The following is a 21,838-nucleotide window of genomic DNA, read 5'->3' as shown; positions in this document are numbered from 1 at the left end:
TGCTTTGGATAAAACAGGCTCTGACATAGACCCACTGCCCATTCACTTGGCCAAATGTGTTCCCCTTTCAGAGAAAGGTTGTAACCTCTTTTTAAGAAAAAAGCCAAGAAAAGTAAAGCATCAGAGTAAAATGGGGATAGAAGAGTCTTTTTTCAAGAAGTTGGTTATTGATTGATTAATTAATTAATTATTCATTCATTTGTAGTGAGGTAGCATCCAACAGAGGCTAGACACCATGGAGACATGTAGTATAGGGCAGTCCCTGCTTCACTGTGCTTTGCAGTCTAAGCGGACAGGAAGGGGATGGGAAACTGAGGCACAGAAAAGGGCAGTGATTTCCCAAGGTCACCCAAACAAGAGCTGAGATTAGAATCTGTAGGTTTTATCCTAGTCTGCCCCCAAGGTGCCTGAGAGGATTTAGGTGCCTAACTGATTTAATTCCACCCTGCTCTAGTCCCTGAAAACAAAGACACCTTAATGGATCTACTTTTGTAACATGCTATTTCCTTAGGTTTGTCTGTGTCAAAAAAGCAGCTAGCACAAAAAGGACTTTTAGCGTTAATTTTTTTCCAGGACTTGAGCCACATGGAATAAGATCACATTTAGGTACCTAATATGCCAAATGGGATCTGTCCATCTTTAATACTATGCATATAGAATCATAGAGAAATAGGGACTTCCATAGAGCATCTTCCTCAATGACTGGGTCTAAAATCCAGTGGATTATATGGAAGAGGATGGTTTGCTGGTTTTTAATCCCATGTTAAATAGTGAAACTTTGCTGGTCAGCTTCACTGTGTTTATACATATTTTCTCTTGTTGTCTTGGGGAGGAGGAGATGCATGTGTGTTTGTGTGGTGTGTGTGTTTGTGCGCGCGCACGCACAAATTTACAGTTAGAAAAGCAATGTCATGTTTAGGTTTCAAGCACTCAGGAGAATGGTTTGTGTTAGTTTGCTGTTTAAAATCACAACCAGGTTTCTATTCATAGTCAACATTTTTATTTTAAATTTAAACACAGCATACTTCAGATGTTCTGCTGAAATTTGTCAAGTGTCTTTATAACACTTACAAAAGCCAACCTTTGCATCAGTCTTGAATATCTTGCTGCAAAATCTGATACAGAGAAGGCCAAGAGAACAATGTGGTTTTTTTTTAAACCAAGATTTGTTATACTAGGCTTAATCCAAGTGAAAAGAACATGTTTAAAGAGTGTCCGTGTTTAAGAAAGGGGAAAAGAGGATCCAGGGAACTACAAAGCAGTCAGCCTCACCTCAGTTGCTGGAAAAATCATGGAGCAGGTCCTCAAGGAATCATAGAAATTAAGGGCTGGAAGGGACCTTGAAAGATCATTGAGTCCAACCCCCCTGCTCTGGGCAGGAAAACTGCTGACATCAAATGATCCCAGCAAGGTGGATTCCTTGAGGCTGTGCAATCTCCTTCTGTTGGTGACAGAGAAACTCTTTCTTTGCACACTATTCCATTTACACTACCAGCTACTAGTTTATGCCCATTCCCTGGTTTCTCTCATCCCAGAATCAAAGCACATATCTGTCTCACGATGGCAGACCCTAATTATGCTGGGATGATTGCTCACTCCCCTTACAGTACAAGCCCATCTTGTGCACACAGCTCAACCCAGGCCATTCAAAGCACTTGGAGGAGAAGAAGGTGATTAGGACAGTCAGCGTGGATTCACCAAGGGCAAGTTATCCCTGAGCAACCTGATTGCCTTCTATGATGAGGTGACTGGCTCTGTGGATGTGGGGGGACCAGTGGATGTGGTGTACCTTGACTTTAGCAAGGCTTTTGATATGGTCTCCCAGAGCATTCTCACAGGCAAGATAAGGAAGTGTGGGCTGGATGAATGGACTGTAAGATGGATAGAAAACCGGCCGCAGCATCAGGCTCAGAGGGTAGAAATCAAGGGCTTGCTGTCTAATTGGCAGCCAGTCCCAAGTGGAGTGCCCCAGGGGTCAGTCCTGGGGCCGGTTTTGTTCAATATCTTTATCAATGACCTGGAAGATGGCATAGAGCGCACCCTCAGCAAGCATGCAGATGACACCAAGCTGGTGGGAGTAGTAGATACGCTGAAGGGTAGGGTTAGGATTCAGAGTGACCTAGACAAATTGGAGGATTGGGCTAGAAGTCCTGCACTTAGGGCGGAACAATCCCATTCGCCGGTACACCTGAGGGCTATCTGGCTAGGTAGCAGCTCTGCAGAAAATGACCTGGGGGTTACAGTGGACAAGAATCTGAATATGAGCCAACCGTGTGCCCTTGTTGTGAAGAAGGCTAATGGTATAGTGCGCTGCATTAGTAAGAACGTTGCCAGCAGATCAAGGAAAGTGATTATTCTCCTCTATTCAGCACTGGTGAGGCCACATCTGGAGTCCTGTGTCCAGTTTTGGGGCCCCCAATCCAGAAAGGATGTGGACAAATTGGAGAGAGTCTAGTGGAGGGTAACAAAAAGGGTTTGGGGGCTGGGGCTCATGACTTTTGAGGAGAGGCTGAGGAAAATGGGTTTATTTAGTCTAGAAAAGAGAAGACTGAGGGGGGATTTAATAGCAGCCTTCAACTACCTGAAGTGGGGTTCAAAAGAGGATGGAGCTGGACTGCTCTCAGTGGTGGCAGATAACAGAACAAGGAGCAGTGGGCTCAAGTTGCAGCAAGGGAGGTTTAGGTTGGATATTAGGAAAAAAATGTTCACTAGGAGGGTAGTAAAACACTGGAACAGGTTACCCAGAGAGGTTATGGACTCTCCATCCTTGGAGGTTTTTAAGACCTGCCTACACAAAACTTTGGCTGGAATGATTCAGTTGGGGTTGGCCCTGCTTTGAGCAGGGATTGGACTAAATGTGACCTCCTGAGGTCCCTTCCAACCCTAGTTTTCTATGGTTCTGTTAACAAAACACATTCTGTAACATAACAAATCCATACCCTAATGGGTATAGAAAAGACCACCGTTAAGAGTAATCCCTTTTGATACAGAACAGGAATGAAGGATGTATAAAGATAAACTGATCCTGAAAAGACCTTGTAGGTTACAGAAGTACATTCTGAGTAATAGGTGAATTGTTAGATGTGGGGCATAGTCACTTTCATGCTATCTGAAGAAACATGCTAATAAGTACAAATCTGGCAATGACAAATCTCATCAAATGTCAAACTTGAAACTTTCTTCAAAGGTGAGATTAGATTGGACTGGATTCTTCACTCTTTTTAAATAATAGTAGTAATAGTAAGCAGCTATTGATCCTCTAGATCATGGGGTGCCTGTAGATTAATTAAGTATGACCCTGGGCGCAACACTACATGCGCCCTCACCTCAATAATGGGGTCCTGTGCTACCCGGTAGCCAGTAGCCCTGCCCAGCCCCCTGGGAAGCTGCTGCAGTGCCTCCGAGCGGAGAGCCTCCCCTTACAATTAACCACCCTCACAGACAGGTCTCAAACTATTTACAAGATTTAATTATTTACAACATAACAAATAATCATTAAATAAGCACATGGATATACTGACTAATAAACCCTCAAGAACTTATTTACACAGTCTCTCACTTGCACATGGTGTACTGGGGATCCCATGTGCACTGCCCCTGGCAGGGTATCTCAGGGAGCGGTACTGTCTGTGTCCCTGCACGTGGTCTGTGGACGCTCCCTGGCACTGGTGCCCGTCTCTGTGCTCCTGGGGTCTCCAGGCAGCAAGCAGCGGCTCCTCTGCAGTTCCTGCAAGACAGCCTTCCCCTGCCTTTGCCCCCCTTCCCTGGTTCTGCTGTCAGCAGTGTCTGGGCTGCAGGCTGTAGCAACCCTCCTGTCCCACACAGCCTCACCACCCCAGCAACTGCAGCCCCACCCTGGGCTTTGCCTGCCCCTGGGGCCCCTCACCCCTCGGGGAAACTAGGGCAGACTCCGGCAGTCCCCCCGGCTCTGCTGTGCTCACCCAGCCACACCGGCTGCAGTCAGGTCTCTCCAGGCTTGGATTCTCCACACCAGCAGTCCCTGCCTGCTCCTGCTGCCCAGCTTCTCCACTCTGCTCCTGCAGGGCTCTCTCAGGGGCTCTCCGAGGGACCACTGCACTGAGACTCTGAATCCGGTCTCCAGCCTGTCCCTCAGCCCCCTCTCTCACTCTTGTTCCCCCCGCGGGAAAAACTGCTCCCCCTTTTATCCAAGCCTCTCAGCCAATCCCGGACCAGGGCCCTTCCCGGGCTTTTGCTAGTGGCTCTCTTTCAAAACTGTGCTGGGGTTACATCACCCCTCCCACTTCCAACAGGGCTGCTCCCAAACAGCTTCACTTGCCCTCAGAGCCTACAGTGTCCCCTCGGGGACAAACTCTGTCTCTGCCAGGCAGCTCTTCCCATTCTGTTCAGGTGGGTCCATTTTTTAAAGGTTGCTACATAAGTCTGCTGGAGTGTGCTAATAGCTTGCTCCAGCACCTCCGTGTCTCATGTATCAGCATCCCCATGCTTCAAAATGGTGGCAGGGGCACTTTAACTAAAGCTCATTCAACAAGCTTTAGTTAAAGTGCCCCCATTGGCATTGTGAAGCACAGGGACACTGATACACGAGACGCTGCTGGCACTTTAATAAGAGCAGCTCTCGGAGGTCTAGTCAGGTGCCTGATGAATCCACTTGTACCAGGTCCTGCAACCATTGCACCAAGACCTTCGATGTGTACAACTAGGCAAGTGTATGGAGGAGTAGAGATGCAATTCAAGTGAGATTAAGCCCTCCACAGTGTCCATGCACCATTCAGGTTTCAGCAGGAAGGAGTAATCATCAATGCCAGAAGCTGCTACAAAGTCAGGAAGAACAAAGAGGGAAGGAGTCTTCACCATGGGTTTTCACTCATCTTTGTAGGTTCTCCTCAGAAATACAAGGCAGGATCTTCACTGTTATCAGGAAGGGTTTTTGTGCCTTTCATGTCTATTTGGGCACCAACGTCATAGATTCATAGATGCTAGGGTCGGAAGGGACCTCAATAGGTCATCAAGTCTGACCCCCTGCATAAGCAGGAAAGAGTGCTGGGTCTAGATAACCCCAGCTAAATACTCATCTAACCTCCTCTTGAAGACCCCCAGGGAAGGGGAGAGCACCACCTCACTTGGGAGCCCGTTCCAGACCTTGGCCACTCGAACTGTGAAGAAGTTCTTCCTGATGTCCAGTCTAAATCTGCTGTCTGCTAGCTTGTGGCCATTATTTCTTGTAACCTTACCAATTCCCTTCTGTGCCCCCGTGATGAATGTATAGACAGCCACAAGGTTGCCTCTCAACCTTCTCTTGCGGAGGCTGAAGAGGTCCAGGTGCCCTAGTCTCTCCTTCTAGGGCTTGGCCTGAAAGCCCTTAACCATACGAGTGGCCCTTCTCTGGACCCTCTCCAGGTTATCCACATCCCTCTTGAAGTGTGGCGCCCAAAACTGCACGCAGTACTCCAACTGTGGTCTGACCAGCGCCCGATAGAGGGGAAGTATCACCTCCTTGGATCTGTTCGTCATGCATCTGCTGATGCACAATAAAGTGCCATTAGCTTTTCTGATGGCTTCGTCACACTGCCGACTCATGTTCATCTTGGAGTCCACTAGGACTCCAAGATCCCTTTCCGCTTCCGTTCCACCAAGCAGGTCATTCCCTAGGCAGTAGATATGCTGGACATTTTTCCTCCCTGGGTGCAGCACTTTGCATTTCTCCTTGTTGAATTGCATTCTGTTGTTTTCCGCCCATATGTCCAACCTGTCCAGGTCTGCTTGTAGCTGTTCCCTGCCCTCCGGCGTGTCCACTTCTCCCCACAGTTTTGTGTCATCCGCAAACTTGGACAGAGTACACTTCACTCCCTCGTCCAAGTCGCTGATGAAGATATTGAAGAATATCGGTCCAAGGACTGAGCCCTGCAGGACCCCACTGCCCACACCCTTCCAGGTCGATACCGACCCATCCACTATGTCTTGAGCACATAGTCAATATGTCAATGGGCATTTCACATTTCCTCAGAAAGTTGATGAGGATGCTAATGGTCAGGTCCACAAACTCTTCCCCACAGCTCCGTCCCTTGTTCTTTCCTGTAGCAAGCCAGGAAAGGTGAAGGAAAGATCACCCCAAGCAAATCCTTCTCCATGGTTTCAGTGCTTTCCCATGTAGGCCGGACACTAGGGGTCCCTCTTCCCCACAAAGTCTAGTGAAAGGCCATCTGAAGTTTTTCAGGCAACTGGTGTCTGTGGAAGTTTTACCCTGAAAAGTCAAATGATTCAAATTTTTCTTCTAATTGAATTTCTTACTTTAGTTAAATGAATTTATTATTATTATTACCTGTGCAGCTTATGGCTGCTTCTTTTTTTAAGAAATGAGAAAAGAATGCCCAAAACCCCTTTTGTTTTTTGATTTCTTGACAATATTTTAAAATGAAAATGAAGGAAAAAATAACCTGGGTTAGTTTTCAGGGCCAAGAGAATTAGATCATATCTTAATAACAGCTTGGGGAGATGGGCTAATAGCTTTTGCCCCAAGCCCAGCAGAGAGACAGGACAAGAATGGCAAAAGTGGATTTCTAGGAATCCTTATCAGACAGTGCCTGGCCCCACTGTGCGGCACCTAGCTGTACAAAACACAGCATATGGCAGTCCCTGCCTTAAAAAGCTTCCAGCCTAAAGGACATAGCATAAGAGGGGGATAAAGCAAACAAGTAGGGATAAGACAGAGTAAAAAAGTGTAGTTTTAGTTTGGTCATATGCATGTCATAGGCAGTCAAGAGTAGTGCTCACAACACTGTTCCCTAGCTGTTACCAGTGAACAATTTTCTACATGCATCACAGTAGGGATTAGTGGTAGGGAGGAAACTTGAGGAAGATAATGCTTTGGTTTTGTCAGTTTTGATGGGGAGCTTCTTCCCTACCTCAAAGGCAGGTGGTGGGCAGAAAGTGCTCTGGAGCTGATGGGAGAAGCAGAAGGCAGGTGCTCTTCTGAACACACTGATCTGCTTCCCAGATTAACGGTGGCATTCACTAAAAAGTGAATGGGGGAGGGGAGACAGTTTAATGAGCAAACCCATTATCAGCAAGGAGAGGGAGGTATGTGACCCTGGAAATCTCTTTCTCTCTTTCCACCTTGTTTCTTTACATTGTAATCTCTTCGGGGCATGGACGTAAGTATATGAAGAACACCTGGTACAATGGAGCCTAATTCTTAGAGTCTCCAGGCATCAGTGTAGCCGACACAGTCATCACAGCTGGAAAAGGTATGTCAGCTGCTCTGCATTTGACTTGTATATTGTAGGATGTTTTTAAGAGCAAAAATGTATTTAATGGGTTTCATTAAGATGATGCCAATCACCCCCTCTGGAGAAGCAATGTGCAAGTCTATATAAGTGGAACAATAAAACAGGAAAAATATCCCATTCACATCATGCTTGTTTCTGCCCTGTATTGAAAAGAATGGTTCCAGGTTCCCCCCACCCCACCCCAGGGAGTACAATGACTTTTTAACCTTGGCAAGACTGGGTGAAGAGAGTCCATTCAAAATAATTGGAATCTAAACGAGGTGTTTTCATTAATTTGGGCTTCCAAAAAACACTGGGATGGCTTCCAGACCCACACTTCACAACAGCATCGTGCTGCTGCTGGCATTGTTTTAGAACAACACAAGATCTTTTCACATATCAGTGGCTGATGATAAGGAGGGGGCATGGTACCTCGCTACCTCCAGGACCAGATGCATGACAGGAGTTGGGTGCCAGGTTGGGGAAGAGAGGGTGGATTTAGTTATTGTAGGAGTTGAGTATGAATCCTAACATACTGGAAGCACAGACACCAGTTCTCAGCATTCTCTTTAAATGAAGGACCTTAGCGGTTTCTATTTCACTAACAGAAGAGTGGTTAAGAGGCAGCTTGATTCTGTCTGATAAGAATCAAATGCAGGAGAAAAGATCTAAAATTAGGGGTCTTAACTTTAGCAGACAAAAGTCTTCCAAAATGTGACAGCTGGAAGCTGAAATCAGCAAAGTTCAATCTAAAAATAAAAAGCATATTTTTAACCTTGGAAAGCAATCAGTTGGACTAGCTCACAGAAAGAAGTGGTAAATTCTCTGTCCCCTGGAGTCTTTAGATGCAGCTTGAATGTCTCTCTAGACACGTGCTCAGGCTTAAACTGAAGTTGTGGGGCTTGTTGTGAGGGGTCATGGGGAGGAAGTTCTCTGGTCTGGTTATGGAGGAGATGAGATGACCATTGCCCAATAGGAACTGCCAGCCTGGATGAGACCCCACATCCATCTAGTTGGTGATATGCCTGATAGGATGCTGGCTCTTTGGAAGGGAGGCATAAGAACCCAAACATTAGTAGATGTGGGATAAATTGTCCCCTGCTTTAAACCTCACCCTGATCTTTAACAGCTGGGGATTAGCCTAGCCATCCTTTCCAGCTTTAAAATCTAGGAATCTAGGCTGGATAACTTTTTAAAATGTGAACACAGTAGTGATGCTACTGCTCTCTGCCTGCTCTCTTCACTGAACACCCTCTAGAGTACAACACCTAATTTACTGTACTCATATTATCAACTGACTGCAAGGACAATGTCCTCCAGAGCAGCCTTGTGTGCCCATTCACTATCTTTCTTTGCAGCATGCACAGTTCAGTAGCCTTTTTCTTCCCCTCTCCCTCTTGAGCCTATGATACTCAATTCTAAGTTGCTGTAATGTTATTTCAGTTCTCTTCCCCTTTCCCTCTTTTTTCTCTTTTTTCCCCAGTAATTTTCCATTCTTTTGCAGCACAACTCATTGCTATCAATAAATGCAGTACTGCACACCTGATCTGAAAAGCCATTGAGCCTCTAAGTCCAAGCTCTGTACTTTAGCTAGGCATTTGATTGATTTTTAAGTCACTGCTTTCTAATTGCTGCAACTTTTTTTACTTCAGTGTAAGAGCTTTGACAAACCAAAGAGTGCCTTTCTCCCAAGTGTTGACTTTAAGCAGGTGGTAGGAAACAAATCCCAGGATGTTTTAAGCAATCTGGCTATATATCCACCACTTCCCATGTGGGTTAGGTCCAACTACAAGATAAAAGGAGTCTTTCCTTTGTGTGATGGAAACTTGATGCGATTTCCCATCAGGTTTCATTTCCTTGGTTGCTTTTGTGGTATTACAATCCAGCCAGTTTTCTAGGTTTCTGTAGGAGTGACAAGACCCACATTTCTAATGTAATAAAACAATCAGGAAAGACCTCTTTGAAAAAAGGCAGATATTCCAGAATTAGCTGCCATTTACTCTATTTAGAGTCTAAACAGTATTCCTCATGCTTCAGTGGAATGAGGAAAGGTGTATCAGATCTTTCATTCCTCTTCTAGGAAAATTAATTCCTTTTAATTGCTCTAGGATGAAAAAGAAGTCACGCTTTTCTGTTTCTTACTTCCTGCCTTTGGGCAGGGGGCTGGACTCGATGATCTTCCGAGGTCTCTTCCAGCCCTAATGTCTATGAAATCTATGAAAATCTTGTTGAAGCCTGGAAAAAGGTGGCATTTTCTGATCACTGCTATGACATTTGTCGACTTCTTTCAGGGTCAGAGATGCTAAAGATGAAAAGATATGTAGGAGGCCTCTGTCAATATGAAGTGCTTTACTATATGGCATGTTTTTCAGTTTCTTTTTTTTTTTACAGTCTTGTTCTACTTGCTGACGTATCTAAGAGAAAATGCCACCTCTTGTAAATGATGACAGTAACTGATAACTGGAAACACGGAATATTTCCTGTTCAGAGTCACAGCATAGTGTATCATTACAGGGCAAATCTGAAAGAAGGCATTTCATAAATGCCTCACCAGCTTTTGTTGCTTGGTGGTGTTTCTGGTCCTTGCGCCGCTGGCCAAGTTCTGGGCTGTATTTGCTTTGATATTGTTGAACTTTCCTGTAATGTTGACTTAACCCTTCTTGTTTGACAACAGGATGTCCCTGTGAATGAGCAGCTGCATCTCAGTGGACCTTATCCTGTATAAATATTAATTGAACAAACCAAACCAAACCAAACACAGACTCGGAGGCACATAATCAGGAGGCTTCCCAACAATCAGCAGGGTGGGAGTCCCTAATCTCTGAGAAATAGCAGCTTCTGCTAGCATGCAGGAAACAGGGAGTGTCTCAAAATTACATACTCAGGGTCCAATTCTCTGCTACTTTCTTCCTACACTGGAAAGAGCTAATGGCAAGGAAGGGCTTTGCAAGGGTCCCTGCCCACTGGGTCCTGGGAAGCAGACAACAACACAGTGCAGCCCTCTTGGGGAGATGGAAAGTTTTGGTAAGAGAAATCTATTCAAGAGGGTGGTCAGGTGGGGAAGATTTAAATATTACTCTGTTTGCATGCCAGCTCTTTAGCCTGTCTCTCCTACAGTTGTCTGTTTTCATTCTCATATTCCTTGTTAGTTCAAACACAGCCATTCCAGGTTGACTGTCCTTCTTCTGGGTATTAACTGCCCATCTTCTTGTTTCCTTCCCTTGTAAGTGTATCAATAAGTGTGTTTATAGACCACTGTGTGAATGGTCCTTTAGGAAGAGTGGTCAGCTCCTGTTCTGCTCACAACTAATGGTCTTCCTCTCTTAGCTCAAATGCTGGAAATCTCTGCTTTGCAGCTAGAAGTCCTGGGCTCACTCTTTGCTGAGGACCTGACCAGCAGAATCACTCTGTACAAATTTCTCTGGTATGTGGGTCATGCTGAGTTTCTTTTCTTGAGGGCATGAAGCTTGCACTTGTGGTATAAGGGCTGTTTTTTGGGCTGCCTTCTATAATCTAGTCCCAAATCTAAACACATAGGGCGCATCTACATATGCATTAATGTGCTTTAGTTAATGTGCATTAAATCTAGTACCTCGAATGTGAGGTACTAGGAAAATGCATATTAGCCTGTCTTGATGAGCATCAACTCAAAAGCACACTTTTTAAGTGATACTTAATGTGCATTAGCCTATTTTAATATGCATTAAGTAAAAAGCATGGTTTTTTTAAGTGATGCTTTAATGCACATTAAAATAGGTCAATGCATATTAAAGCACATGTGTAGATGTACCCAGCCTGCTTACAAGCCTTCTCTCCAGAAGACGGTGGCCATCTGGGAGATGATGTTTCCTACAGCCTGAAAGAAATGGGCTTTGCCTTCTAGGGTTGGTATCTCCTCACAACTCAGTGTGATGTCACAATTGCTCTAAACCAGCGATTGTATTCTAGGCACATACTGTTGACACATGCCAAGGCCACATCAGACTTCTGAGCAGAGTGAACCAGACCAGCAGCATCTGATTCAGTCAGTATGAACCATTTCCCTGTGATCTGGGCTCAGGGGGAAAGTTAAGAAATCTGGGAGTGGACTGCTAACCCAATGTGAAGTGGTTCCCCTTTCTGTGGGCTTAGAGGAAAAGCAAAAGCAATGGGTGTGCGTTAAGAGAATGGAAAACATGTGATTGAGTGGGAGGGAGCTTATTAACTAAGAGGGGTGAATGAGTTTCACTCTCTTTTCTGCCATGGGGACTTTCTGTACCCAGTTCTGGAAAGGGTCTTTAGCTTTCTGTGAGCCTCAATGCTCATCTGCATTTTTTCCTATAGCTGCAGTAGCTGATGTGGGAGCACCTGGGAGGCTGGTGGGTGGCTGAGGAAATGATGACGCTCTCAGCCCAGCTCCCACCCAGGACCAGTGCCCGTCAGGAGAAGAGGGCTATGTATCCTCTGCCCTGTGGGAGCGGAAGGAAGGGACCCCACTGCCAGGTCCCCAAAAATAACTAATGAACAGAAGGTCTGATACTGTATCAACCTCTCTGGATGCATCTTGTGTCTTACAGAAGTGGGGAAAAATTGCCTCTAGATGTTCAGAGGGAGTCTAAGAAAGGGTAGCTTGAGTCTTAAAACAAAGCAGGCAAAGGAGGAAGGGCAACCTCCCAGTACTGGTACTTTACTAGTGCAGCCTGTGCACTCATATGAAGGTAGTAACCCTCCAATCACCAGTTGATCTTCATCCTCCAAGAAGAGATGGGCTCAATCTTCCAAGTTGTTTCCAGATTGTTTCCATCAAGAAGCATCTGCTTTACTGTCTTCTGTTATTTTGTGTTCACCATTTTGTCAGCAGTCCCCTGTTTTTCCCCTATGTTTCTCATTCCAGTGATAGTTTTGGTCATGTAATTTTTCTCCCAACCCTCTGTATCTTTGGGACCATACCAAGTTATGTGTCTTAACTTGTCTTCTCTGTGGCTCTTTTGGTAGAGCAGTAATTTTATGGGCCAGAGCCTTGCAAGAGTTTCTAAAGAATGTCTATAATCAGTTATATTGAGTTTCCATCAAGTGGTAGCTTGGGGCACATAATCAGCTCATTCCTTTCTACTCCTACCATTTAGAAATTGAAAATGTTTCCCCATCCTTACTGTTACTGCTTATTTGGTTCATTTTATCCCATTTTCATATAATGATATACCTGCAATCCTTTTCCATTTAGAGTCTTTCATTCCATGATCTGTTTGTTTGTGGCAAGATTACATAACTTTACCTTATTATTACCAAATATAATAAAAAAAAAAAAAAAAAAAAAAAGAGTCCCCAGTGACCTTTATGGAGGCTTTGGTTCTTTTCCCTTTCCTAAGGGAGCAGTTATTGCTCTAAATGTTTGTACTAGTCTAGTAGTACTATTAGAGCTTTACCAAAGAGTGTTATAGCATGATCTATAAGGGGCTCTGATTCTGGATTAATCACTTTCCTTCTGGAAGGTGGCTCCACAGCTGAGACTGCCACTGAGTGTACATAGCTAAAGCTCCTGTGTGCTTCTCTACCTCCAAGGAGCACCACTTATCAGGGTAAATGGGAGAAGTAAAGCTCAAGAGTGAAGGCCTTAGCTTGGTAATAAAAGCTGACTGGGAGTCACTGGAGGGAAGCACAGTGCATGGTCTCTGTGCTGACAGCAGCTTAATTTGTGGAAGATGGGGAACTGCATTCTGCAGTGTGAGGCCCTGAGTACATGAATGCATGCTTCACCTGCAAGATATCACATCTACCCAAAGAACTCTGTCTGCTCAACTGGCAGCATGCCTGTTGTTTTCACATTCTGCTTTGGCGAGTAATACATAATCCAACCCAGAGGTAACAAGTGCATAAACCACCAGGCCCACCAGGCCCAAGTCCTTGTCCAGAAGGAAGGAGTGGCGTTTCCCAGTAGGAGGTAGAAGAAGGTGTACTTTGTCACTGATGATACTTAAACATCTCAGTGCAGTATTAGTATGTGAGGATTAGTGCTGGAAGGGAGGAAGAAAAGGGTCCAATCAAAATACTTATTTAAAAAAAAAAGAAAAGTTAAAGTGATTGTTTCAGGAGTGTTTGAGGTGGACACACACCACATCAGCCAGCTGAGGGTTAATGAGCTGCTCTGGGCTGAGTAGCCTCACCCTGTCACACCTGTAAGCAATGTCAAGTCTGAGGGCAGGATGAAGAGCCCAGCTGAGCTGAGTTGGAGAGGAGAGGGTATCTGTGCAGTAAGGAGCTGCTGGAATGACTGGTGACTGGGTGGGTCTCCTTGGAGAGGAATGAGGGTCTGATGCCCAGCCATGACTTTGGAGCTGTAGCTGAAGACTTGCCTGTGAGTACCAAGCTAGGCTGGGGCAGCCCAGAAGCTGTCTTCAAGAAGAGACTCCTGCTAGGACCTCGTGGTGGTTCATTTGTGTTCAGTCTCCCTTTTGATCTCTTACAGGACATGGATTTGACAGATTCCTATAAATCTCTCCCAGCCAGACCTGTTATGAAACTAGGTGAGTTTGGTGCCCTGGGAGAAACCTCCACAATGGGGTGAAAGCTCACTTCCAAGACAAACTGTTTTGGTTTGGACTTTCACTGATTTAAAGGGTGTTTGGGGAGTGTGGGGGTGTCTTCAATGGAAGAAAATGCCTAAATGAAAGGCTGTTTTGTGTTGCATGAAAAAACCTTAAAATCCAGAAAATGTTCAAAAATGTTGAAAGTTTCCATTTTTATCTCTGGTTAACTCTGAGAACTTGGTAAAGATGAGATGCATTCAGGGAAATGTTTTGGTGCTGCTGAAGTAGTTTCCCCCCCCCCCCCCCTTCTTTCTAATGGAAGGTTTTGGCCAAAAAGCTTCACCCAGATATATTCAGGACCTCAAACCTTTGCACTGTGCTTAGAAAAATGGGTTAAAACAAGGTGGGAGTGGAGGAGGTGCCATCCTGGCTAGCTTTCCCAAGCATTTCCATCTTTTGAGTTGCACCCGAACTATGAATTTCTCCCAGTGATGGCTTCTGGTATGCTCAGTGAGATCTTAATAATGGCAATGGATGCACCTGTGGAAAATAGATAATTAACTGAATCGCACTAGAACATTGTTGGGAGGATGGGGATGGGGAAGAGACTCCAAAGGTGAAGACCTTTGGAGGAAGTGGGGCAATTATCTTCTGCCTCTCTCTGTATCCTGTTAGACAGGAAACTATTGGCACAGCTACAGCAGTGCTCTATCTATGCTTGTGGTGTTCCAGGAATAGGTTAGGAGAAGCATAAGTCAGTATGAGCATGGAGGTATTGCCTGTAATCCCTAGCTATGAATCTGTCATCCTTCAGGAAGCCCCACTGAGATAACCATCAAGGAAAACTTAAAAAGAGCAGTAGTGTCTCATATGAGGATAGCATAACATCTCCTATCCCTGGCTATGGTGAGCTGTCTCCAGAAGGGGAAGCACTTGTGGTGCCTCTAGGTCTCTTCTATCTAAATTTAAACTACCATTGTTTTCTTGACAGCTTCATTGTGTGTGTGTGAGAGAGAGAGAGAGACAAAGTTATTAATAAACAGTTGAATGTGGTTTGAAGAAGCTGTCAAAAATGCTATTCGGTGGTGGTTGAATGGTCCAGAGGTGCTATATTGAGCTAGACATCTGACGGAGGAAACTCCACCCCACTGCTGATCTGTCCAAGAGGAATATATTTATATTCCTTAATAATGGTTCTCTTCAGGAGCCCAGAGGAAAGGCAAGCAAAGGACAAGATGACCCATGTCTATTCCCATTTGGCCACAGAGACGCCAATTAGCACTTCCCAGTCAAGAGACGCTGACAAAGTGGTGTTGGAGGAAAGATAAGGCAGAGACTGGCAGGCACTTTTCAAGAAGCTGTTCCCAGAAAGGGCTTGGAGTTTCTCGTTTCTGTGCCCCAAACCAGGAGCCGTCCTTGAAAGGCAAGAAAAGTAAAGCCAGAGGTCAAACAACAGGAACAGACACTGAGGAAATGGTACCTAGCTTTAATTAAGTGCATTTTCAGGGATAACATGCCGTTGAGCATGAGTCATGGATTTTTTTTTTTTTTCTCTTTCCTTTCTTGGTGGTCAGTGAAGTGGAGATATGTGCGTTTGTTTGTTTCTTGTGTCTCTGGTACCATGTACGGTCTGGCCTATGTTGACTGATGGGAGGATTTCTGATGTCCTCACTAAAATGAGGATGGTACTGGGAAACTATATGACCAAGAGCAGTGTCTTGGAGTCCCTGTCAATCGTGTTCCTAGGAATGTTGAGACACGCTTTCATGGGCACAAAAGATGCAAAGAGTTTGACACCTAACTTTGCCATGCCTGTAAAAGTTTCCTTCCTGGATCCACTGGTACCAGCCAAGTGCTGCTAAACATAGTTATTTCAGCTTGACTCCAGTTCCACCATGCAGGCTATGCTAGGAGAGGAGGAAGACTGTTCAGCAAACAAATGAAAGCCTCTTGCAAAACTACTATGCAAACCGAAATGTTACTCTTATTTTTTTGCCAGATCCTAGTTGTGCTAAAGAACAGTGCAGGGAAATCTCATCCCATGGGCTCAGCCAGCCCTTTTTCCTTGGGGATGAAACACCTAGTAGCACAGCAGCCCCAGACCAGATTAATAGACCTTGAAGGCTAAAAGAGTTCAATCTCTTCCATAATTCAGTCCAGAAGCTTTTGCCCTGTCATCCAGGCATCAAGTCTTTAACTCTTTTCTTGACTCTTGAAAGACTTTTGATTTAAAGGCTTGCATGAGGGAGACTCCATTGCATCTCTTAGTCATTAGACTGGCTTAGGATCTTCCCCATATAAATAGAGAGTAGTCTGAATTTTGAAAGCAGAAACTAGACAAGCACTGGAAAGCAAAATCTAAATGAGTAGTTGGTATGTCTTTTTATATGGCACTGCTTTAAACTAATATTAAGTGCCTTGTGAAGGCACATTGTGAATTTAACTTTACAACAGGAAAATCATTTCTTGGCATTGATCTCTCTTATTTATACTTTGAGGTTAAGTGACTGTCACTCTCATCAAAGCAGTTATAAATAAGTTGGACTTATTCCTTCACTTACTGACACTAAGCCTAAGCTCACTTGATAATACTGGTTCCCTAGAAGGGAGGAACTGTGCTTCCTGGATGTGGTCCAAAGATGTGGTTTGTGAGTCGTTCTAACCTTTGCCTCCACCACAGCAGCAATGATGGTCCCCAGAGGTCATAAACTGAAGCAGCTTGTCAGACTGAATACAGAGTTAGATGTACAACACCACAAAGGTGACTTTCAGCTAGACCTTGTGTTGTGACAACATTCCCAATCTTGTGTTGGAGTTAAGCACTCATGGATGCTAAAAATTTCAGTGCCTGGGCAATTCCCATGTGTGTAGTTTAAAATAACAGCAGCAACAATAGTAATCACGATACCATAGTAATATTAATGATGATGGTGTAATAATAAATAAAGCAAAATTTTAAAATGTCACATCACATAAACTGTCTGGGAGACTGTGGTTTCGGCATTTCATGAGCATCAGACACACTGCTCCTATACCTGACTGATCCTTACTCACCGGGAGTAGTACTTTACTTTCCACGGCCCAGCTGCAGGGAACAGGTAATGTTTTGCTGCTGGCACTTGCATGCAACCTTAGTGGGAGGACGCATGTACAAGTTATGCCACCATAAACTCTGGTGTGCACTTGTGGTGTGTCAGTTCCTCACTGGTAAATGTCCTTACCTCGCTGTAAATGTAAAGTAGCTTTCCCATCCATGAAAGCAGCATAAGCTACCGCTCACTTCCACCAGGACAAGTGTGTGCACATGAACAGTTACTGGGTACCTGACTGACTTCAAGTTCACACTCTGCTTTGCCTTATAGAAAAATCAGGCTGGAAGGGACCACTGGAGGTCATCTAATCCAATCCCCTACTTGAGGCAGGATCATCCCTATCCAAACCATCCCAAGCAAATCCTTGTCTAACCTGTTGCGACAGGGTTGCCTGTGTAGTTTTAGCAACCACAAAGCATAGCACCCTACCCTGCCACAAGTAAAGCAGGGGGACTGTGGTGGCCAAAGTCCTGCTGCTGCTGGGAGTGTTAAAATATACTCAAGATCCAAGGAAGAGGGGCCACTCTTCCCACTATAGAGGAGGGCAACCAAGTTGTTTGTGCACCTGTCTTACTTTGCTAGAAGTCCCCTTAAATAGCTTCAGTTTGAATAAAGAGCAAAGCAGGTGGTCTCAGCAAGTGGAATCCAGATTACAGCTGAATCCCTTAGCAGGTTAGGTACCTACAGACCTGTAGTTAGTTCACTGTAAGATACCTTCAGTCTGCCCTAAGAATGGAGAAATAAATCACAGTTAGTAGGGCTGGTAAGACCTTTTATTTAAAGCTTTTTTTTTTTTTCTGGCAAAAACAAAATGGACTTTGAGGGGAAAAAGTCAGTTGTGAAAAATGCCTCACTTCTTAAATTGTCAAAATATGTTCAAAGGGAAAACTTATGTGGTTTTTATTTTGAAATGATTCTTAATTTCTCATTCAAAAATATCAAAATCTAAGTGAGATGGCTGAAAGAAAATTATTTTGACCCAAACTGAATCTTCCAGACTCAGATTTTGCCATAAAAATTCCAGAGTCAGACTTTGTCCTAATTCAGGATAGCATTTCTTTTTGAAATTATGTAACTTTTTTCTGATACGAGGAATCTGTTGGCTGCCTAACTATATTGAAAATGGAATTGGCTCTTGAACACTCCCAAGTTGCTATTGTCTTGTTATCTGGAAATACTGCATTTTCCAAGTCTAAACAAAATTCTATTTATTTGTCTTGCCCTCCTCCAAGAAAACGTGGGTGCATATTAATCTTGGTTCTCTGCACTCTTTTTAGATATTTCTCACTGTCCTACTGTAGCGGGGAATGGGTGGGATGTTACCATGGAATGAGAACTTCTGTGTTAGGTGCTGCCTTTATGTCCAGCTCTGATGACTGCCTGGACATGAATTGCCAATTTAGAACAATTGAGGAAAACTTTACTGGACCTAATCAGCCTTGTGCTCTCTCTCTCAAGCTGTGTGATTTAGGACTGAAGAGACAGGTAGTTTGGGGGTTGGGGTTTTTTTTTTTGGGGTGCCTAAAGGTATTGCAACCTGCTTGAGGATTATGCATGCTAATACAGTGAGGCAGTATCGCTGTTTGTCTAGTGCAGGCACTGAATACAATAGTACCACATTTAATGCCCCAGAACACTCAGAATAATGGTATATTTTGCTTAAGTCTGAGTTGCCTGTAGTTGCATGTGACATTACAGTTTGAAGAGCCCTCTGACGTTGGGATCCAGTAGTCATCCTGCTGCCAGAAGAAGGACTGTAGCTGGTGCGGTAACTCTGTTTTACGGTGAAGGCTGGACTTGGTGCCTGGAATGTCTCTTGGAAATATCACTCCTTGCTCCATCCAGAGCTGCACTTAATGCTGTCTGTCTGGGCCAAAGTCACAGCTCTGTGTGTTTCTTGTGGCTCACTCTTGGCCAGAGTTCTCCCATTCACTGGAACTACTGTGGAGCATGGATAGGGTTTCTGAACAGTTTTTCTTTCTCCTCCCCCTCCTGCCCATTTCTTTATGAAGATTTCCTCTGAACCTGTCTGTTTGCTCTGTGGTTCATTTCCCATGCAACTTTTCATCTCTGATTTACTGGTGTGGCCCAACTACTTCTTTCAACATGTATAGAAATATCCCATGAAGGAACTGTAGATCCAGGGGAGTTCTCTACCACAGCAGTCCTGGAACAAGAAGAGGTACCTTGGTCCAGTGGCTATGAGAGAGGTCTTCTGGGATGCCAAGTCAAAGTGAACACACTCCTTTTCTGGGCCTGTTATCATATGACCATGGAGGTCTCTTTACTCTTCTGTACCTAGTTCCCTTCCTGCTCTCTATCCATTTAGATCTAGACCAGCAGTTCTCCAACCTATTACTTATGACCACAAAAAATTATGCTTTCCAGTAGAAATGGGTCTCTTTAGGTAGACGGGGACAGCAAAGACTGGTGCCTGAGGCATGGTTACTTGCTCATTATTGTTGTCCATGGGTCAGTGCAGGTTGGGACCATGTCTTTAAGTAGATTACTTTCTCCCTGGCAGATCAGATCATTTTTTGCTGAAATAGATTAGTTTTGCACAAGTATATTTCCTATCAGAAATGTTGTTTCAAAATTCTCTGCAGGAAAATGTCAGTCTTGTCTCTGAGTTTCTATTAGTGAATCAGATTTACTATCCTTTGGGAAAGCTAAGATATAAAGGGTATGACCAGACCCCCACCTTGAGAGAGGAGTGATATCAAAGGGATAAGTGAGTGAAGTATTGCTTGTCTGCCTTGCCACAGTTGTGAGGGACAGACTGAGCTTGATAAGGTTTTAGGCAGGTCTGTGAGGGCAAGAGGTGTCCTAGTCCAAAGTTTTTCTATGCAGAAGAAGTGGGTTGTAGGTCAAGAGCTGAGTAGTGAGAAGAACATACTGGAGATGGGAAGAAGGGGGCTTCACTAGAGGAGCAGGGGGATGAAAAACATAAGCTGCCTTAAAAAGGTCCAGAAGCCACAATCAGGTTAAATGAAAATCAAGAATTGGAAAGTTTCACAACTGGGGTTTGGGGGGGGGAGTTAGTCATTGTTTCCTTGGACCCTCCCAGAAAGCTTTTCCTACATTGCCAATGAGTCCAGTTGAGTGAAAGTCCTATGTTGGATGCTTTCACAGAGACACAGAACTGCCCCACCTTGGCCATGTCAATTTGTCTGCAAAGTTAGTAAAGCTTTTTTTGGAAGAGTCGGAGGAAGGCCGTGGCTCCTGGGTAGAGGAGCCTGCAACCTGCTTGTGGGTTCTGCTGAAAGCGCAGTGGAATTTTCATGTTCCATGGAAAGCTTTTGTTCCACCGAACTGGCATCTTTTGTCAGACAGTGCCCCTTGGAAAACTTCTGAGCAGCTTTCCATTGGAAAATGTGTGTTTGCTGGACTCAAAGCATTCGGCAGGAATGTGGCCGTCCTGTCTGAGCCTCTGGAAACCTTCCGTCAGAAGCTTGCCTGCTTCTCTCCCTTGCCTGAGAGGAAGCCTGGTTGCCAAGCTGCAGGTTATAGGGTTTCTCCAAGGCTTGCCAGCCCAGTGGGTTGCCAAGCTCCCTGGGACAGCTTATTTTCCTGCTAGCCAGCTCCCCTGCTCAACAGGCTACTTGGGAGCTAGGCTACTGGCTTCCTTGTGCATTTCTAGGCTACACAGGAGCTCGTATGGTCCCCAGCTAGCCACTTTTCCTGCGGTTGTGGCGTAGATGGGCATCTTGATCAGACAGACTGCTGGCAAACCAGAAAAGCTCCGATTCAGTTCTCCCCACACAGTATTGTTTTGGAACTCTTTCCTGTAGAATAAAAAAGATGATGTGTTTTGGTTTGTGTTTTTTCCCCCCCTCCTGATTCAGAATGAAAGAGGAAGGGAAACCAAAAATTTCACATTTCATGGAAAGGGATTTCCATTTTCCAGCCAGCTCTGTTAACAAACACCAAGCACCTGTCCTATGCCATGAGAGAGGAGCAGCGGGCACAATGACATTGGGCCTAAATCCTGAGAAGAAGGCTGTACAAAAAAACAAAGTGAAGAAGCTGTGTGATGCATGTGCTGGAACAAGCATGCTTTACTCTCTCTTTCCCCTGGCAGAGGCTTAAGCAGCAGAAACTGCTGTTGCCATACGTCCTCCATTTTTAATGTGCAAGCCTATCTCCAGCAACTGAAAAAAGGTATGTGTTGTATACAAGAAAACATGGTAGTTCACAGGATTCCTTTTTTATCTCCTCTGCTGTCTGGGTCTTGCAAACAAGGGTCACTTTCAAAGCGCTGTCAAGCAGCATAGAACAAACCTTGGTGGGTGCTGCCATCCTCCTAGAAATGGGCATAAATGCTGCTGCAAGTACATGTGGAGTTGTGCAGGAGCTCCAGAGCCAGGGCAGGGAGGGCACCTGAGGAGGAGGCTGGAGCTTTCTTCCTGGCCCAACTCCATTTGATGGGCTTCTGGGTTCATCTCACTAGCACTCGCAAGTGGGACTGGATTTTACTGCTGCAGATCTGGGGTGACCAGTGATGGTAACAAAACTTCATAACCCACAGGAATGTCAAAGCAAATGTGAAGACACTGGTCTCAGTGCCTGGGGGTTTGAAAAGCAGGAATGTAGAGTAGGACACCTGAGTGACTCCAGGATAAGGCTGTGGGGGCAGAAAGCAAGGTGGAGAACAGCGGTTTTTATCCTGTGGTCTGTGGACCATGGTTGTCCTTGATGCCACAGTAAATGGTGCATGGATTATACTGGTTCCTTCTCTATCCTCCTTTCTCAGTGTAGAAGTTTGAGTATGGTAGTTGGTCATGAGTGATGCTCAGGGTCAAGAGTGCTGTGTTTGACCCAAGAAGTCTGTGAAGCCCTTATGTACTGGGTATGATGCAGCAGCCCAGCATTTATGGGATGTGGGCCCAGCCTAAGTAACTGGGTGTCTCCATGTCAGAAAAAGGATCTCTGCAGATCTTCAGTGCAAAAAGATGTTCTCCATGGTAAGCACAGCCAGAGAGACAGGAGGAAA

At 44.9% G+C, this 21,838-nt stretch overlaps 1 protein-coding gene across 2 annotated transcripts in view; it reads left to right on the top strand.

The window, feature by feature from the left end:
• The first annotated feature begins 10,160 nt into the window (after positions 1–10,160).
• Positions 10,161–21,838, top strand: part of SLCO2A1 (solute carrier organic anion transporter family member 2A1) — a 103,474-nt gene continuing 91,796 nt past the window's right edge. Inside the window, exons 1-2 of one of the 2 annotated variants that reach the window (XM_014604594.3) lie at positions 10,161–10,271; positions 13,693–13,750. In XM_014604594.3, the coding sequence (XP_014460080.1) occupies positions 10,176–10,271; positions 13,693–13,750 (154 nt within the window). In that variant the 5' untranslated portion in view covers positions 10,161–10,175. Of the gene's footprint in view, positions 10,272–13,475; positions 13,582–13,692; positions 13,751–21,838 lie in introns of those variants that run through there. The other variant, XM_006263940.4, reaches the window with a different exon arrangement.

The sequence above is a fragment of the Alligator mississippiensis genome, chromosome 7, assembly GCF_030867095.1.
Source record: "Alligator mississippiensis isolate rAllMis1 chromosome 7, rAllMis1, whole genome shotgun sequence".
Lineage (NCBI taxonomy): Eukaryota > Metazoa > Chordata > Crocodylia > Alligatoridae > Alligator > Alligator mississippiensis.
Note: the sequence above shows the minus strand (reverse complement) of the source record. Positions and strands in the feature narration are given on the sequence as shown.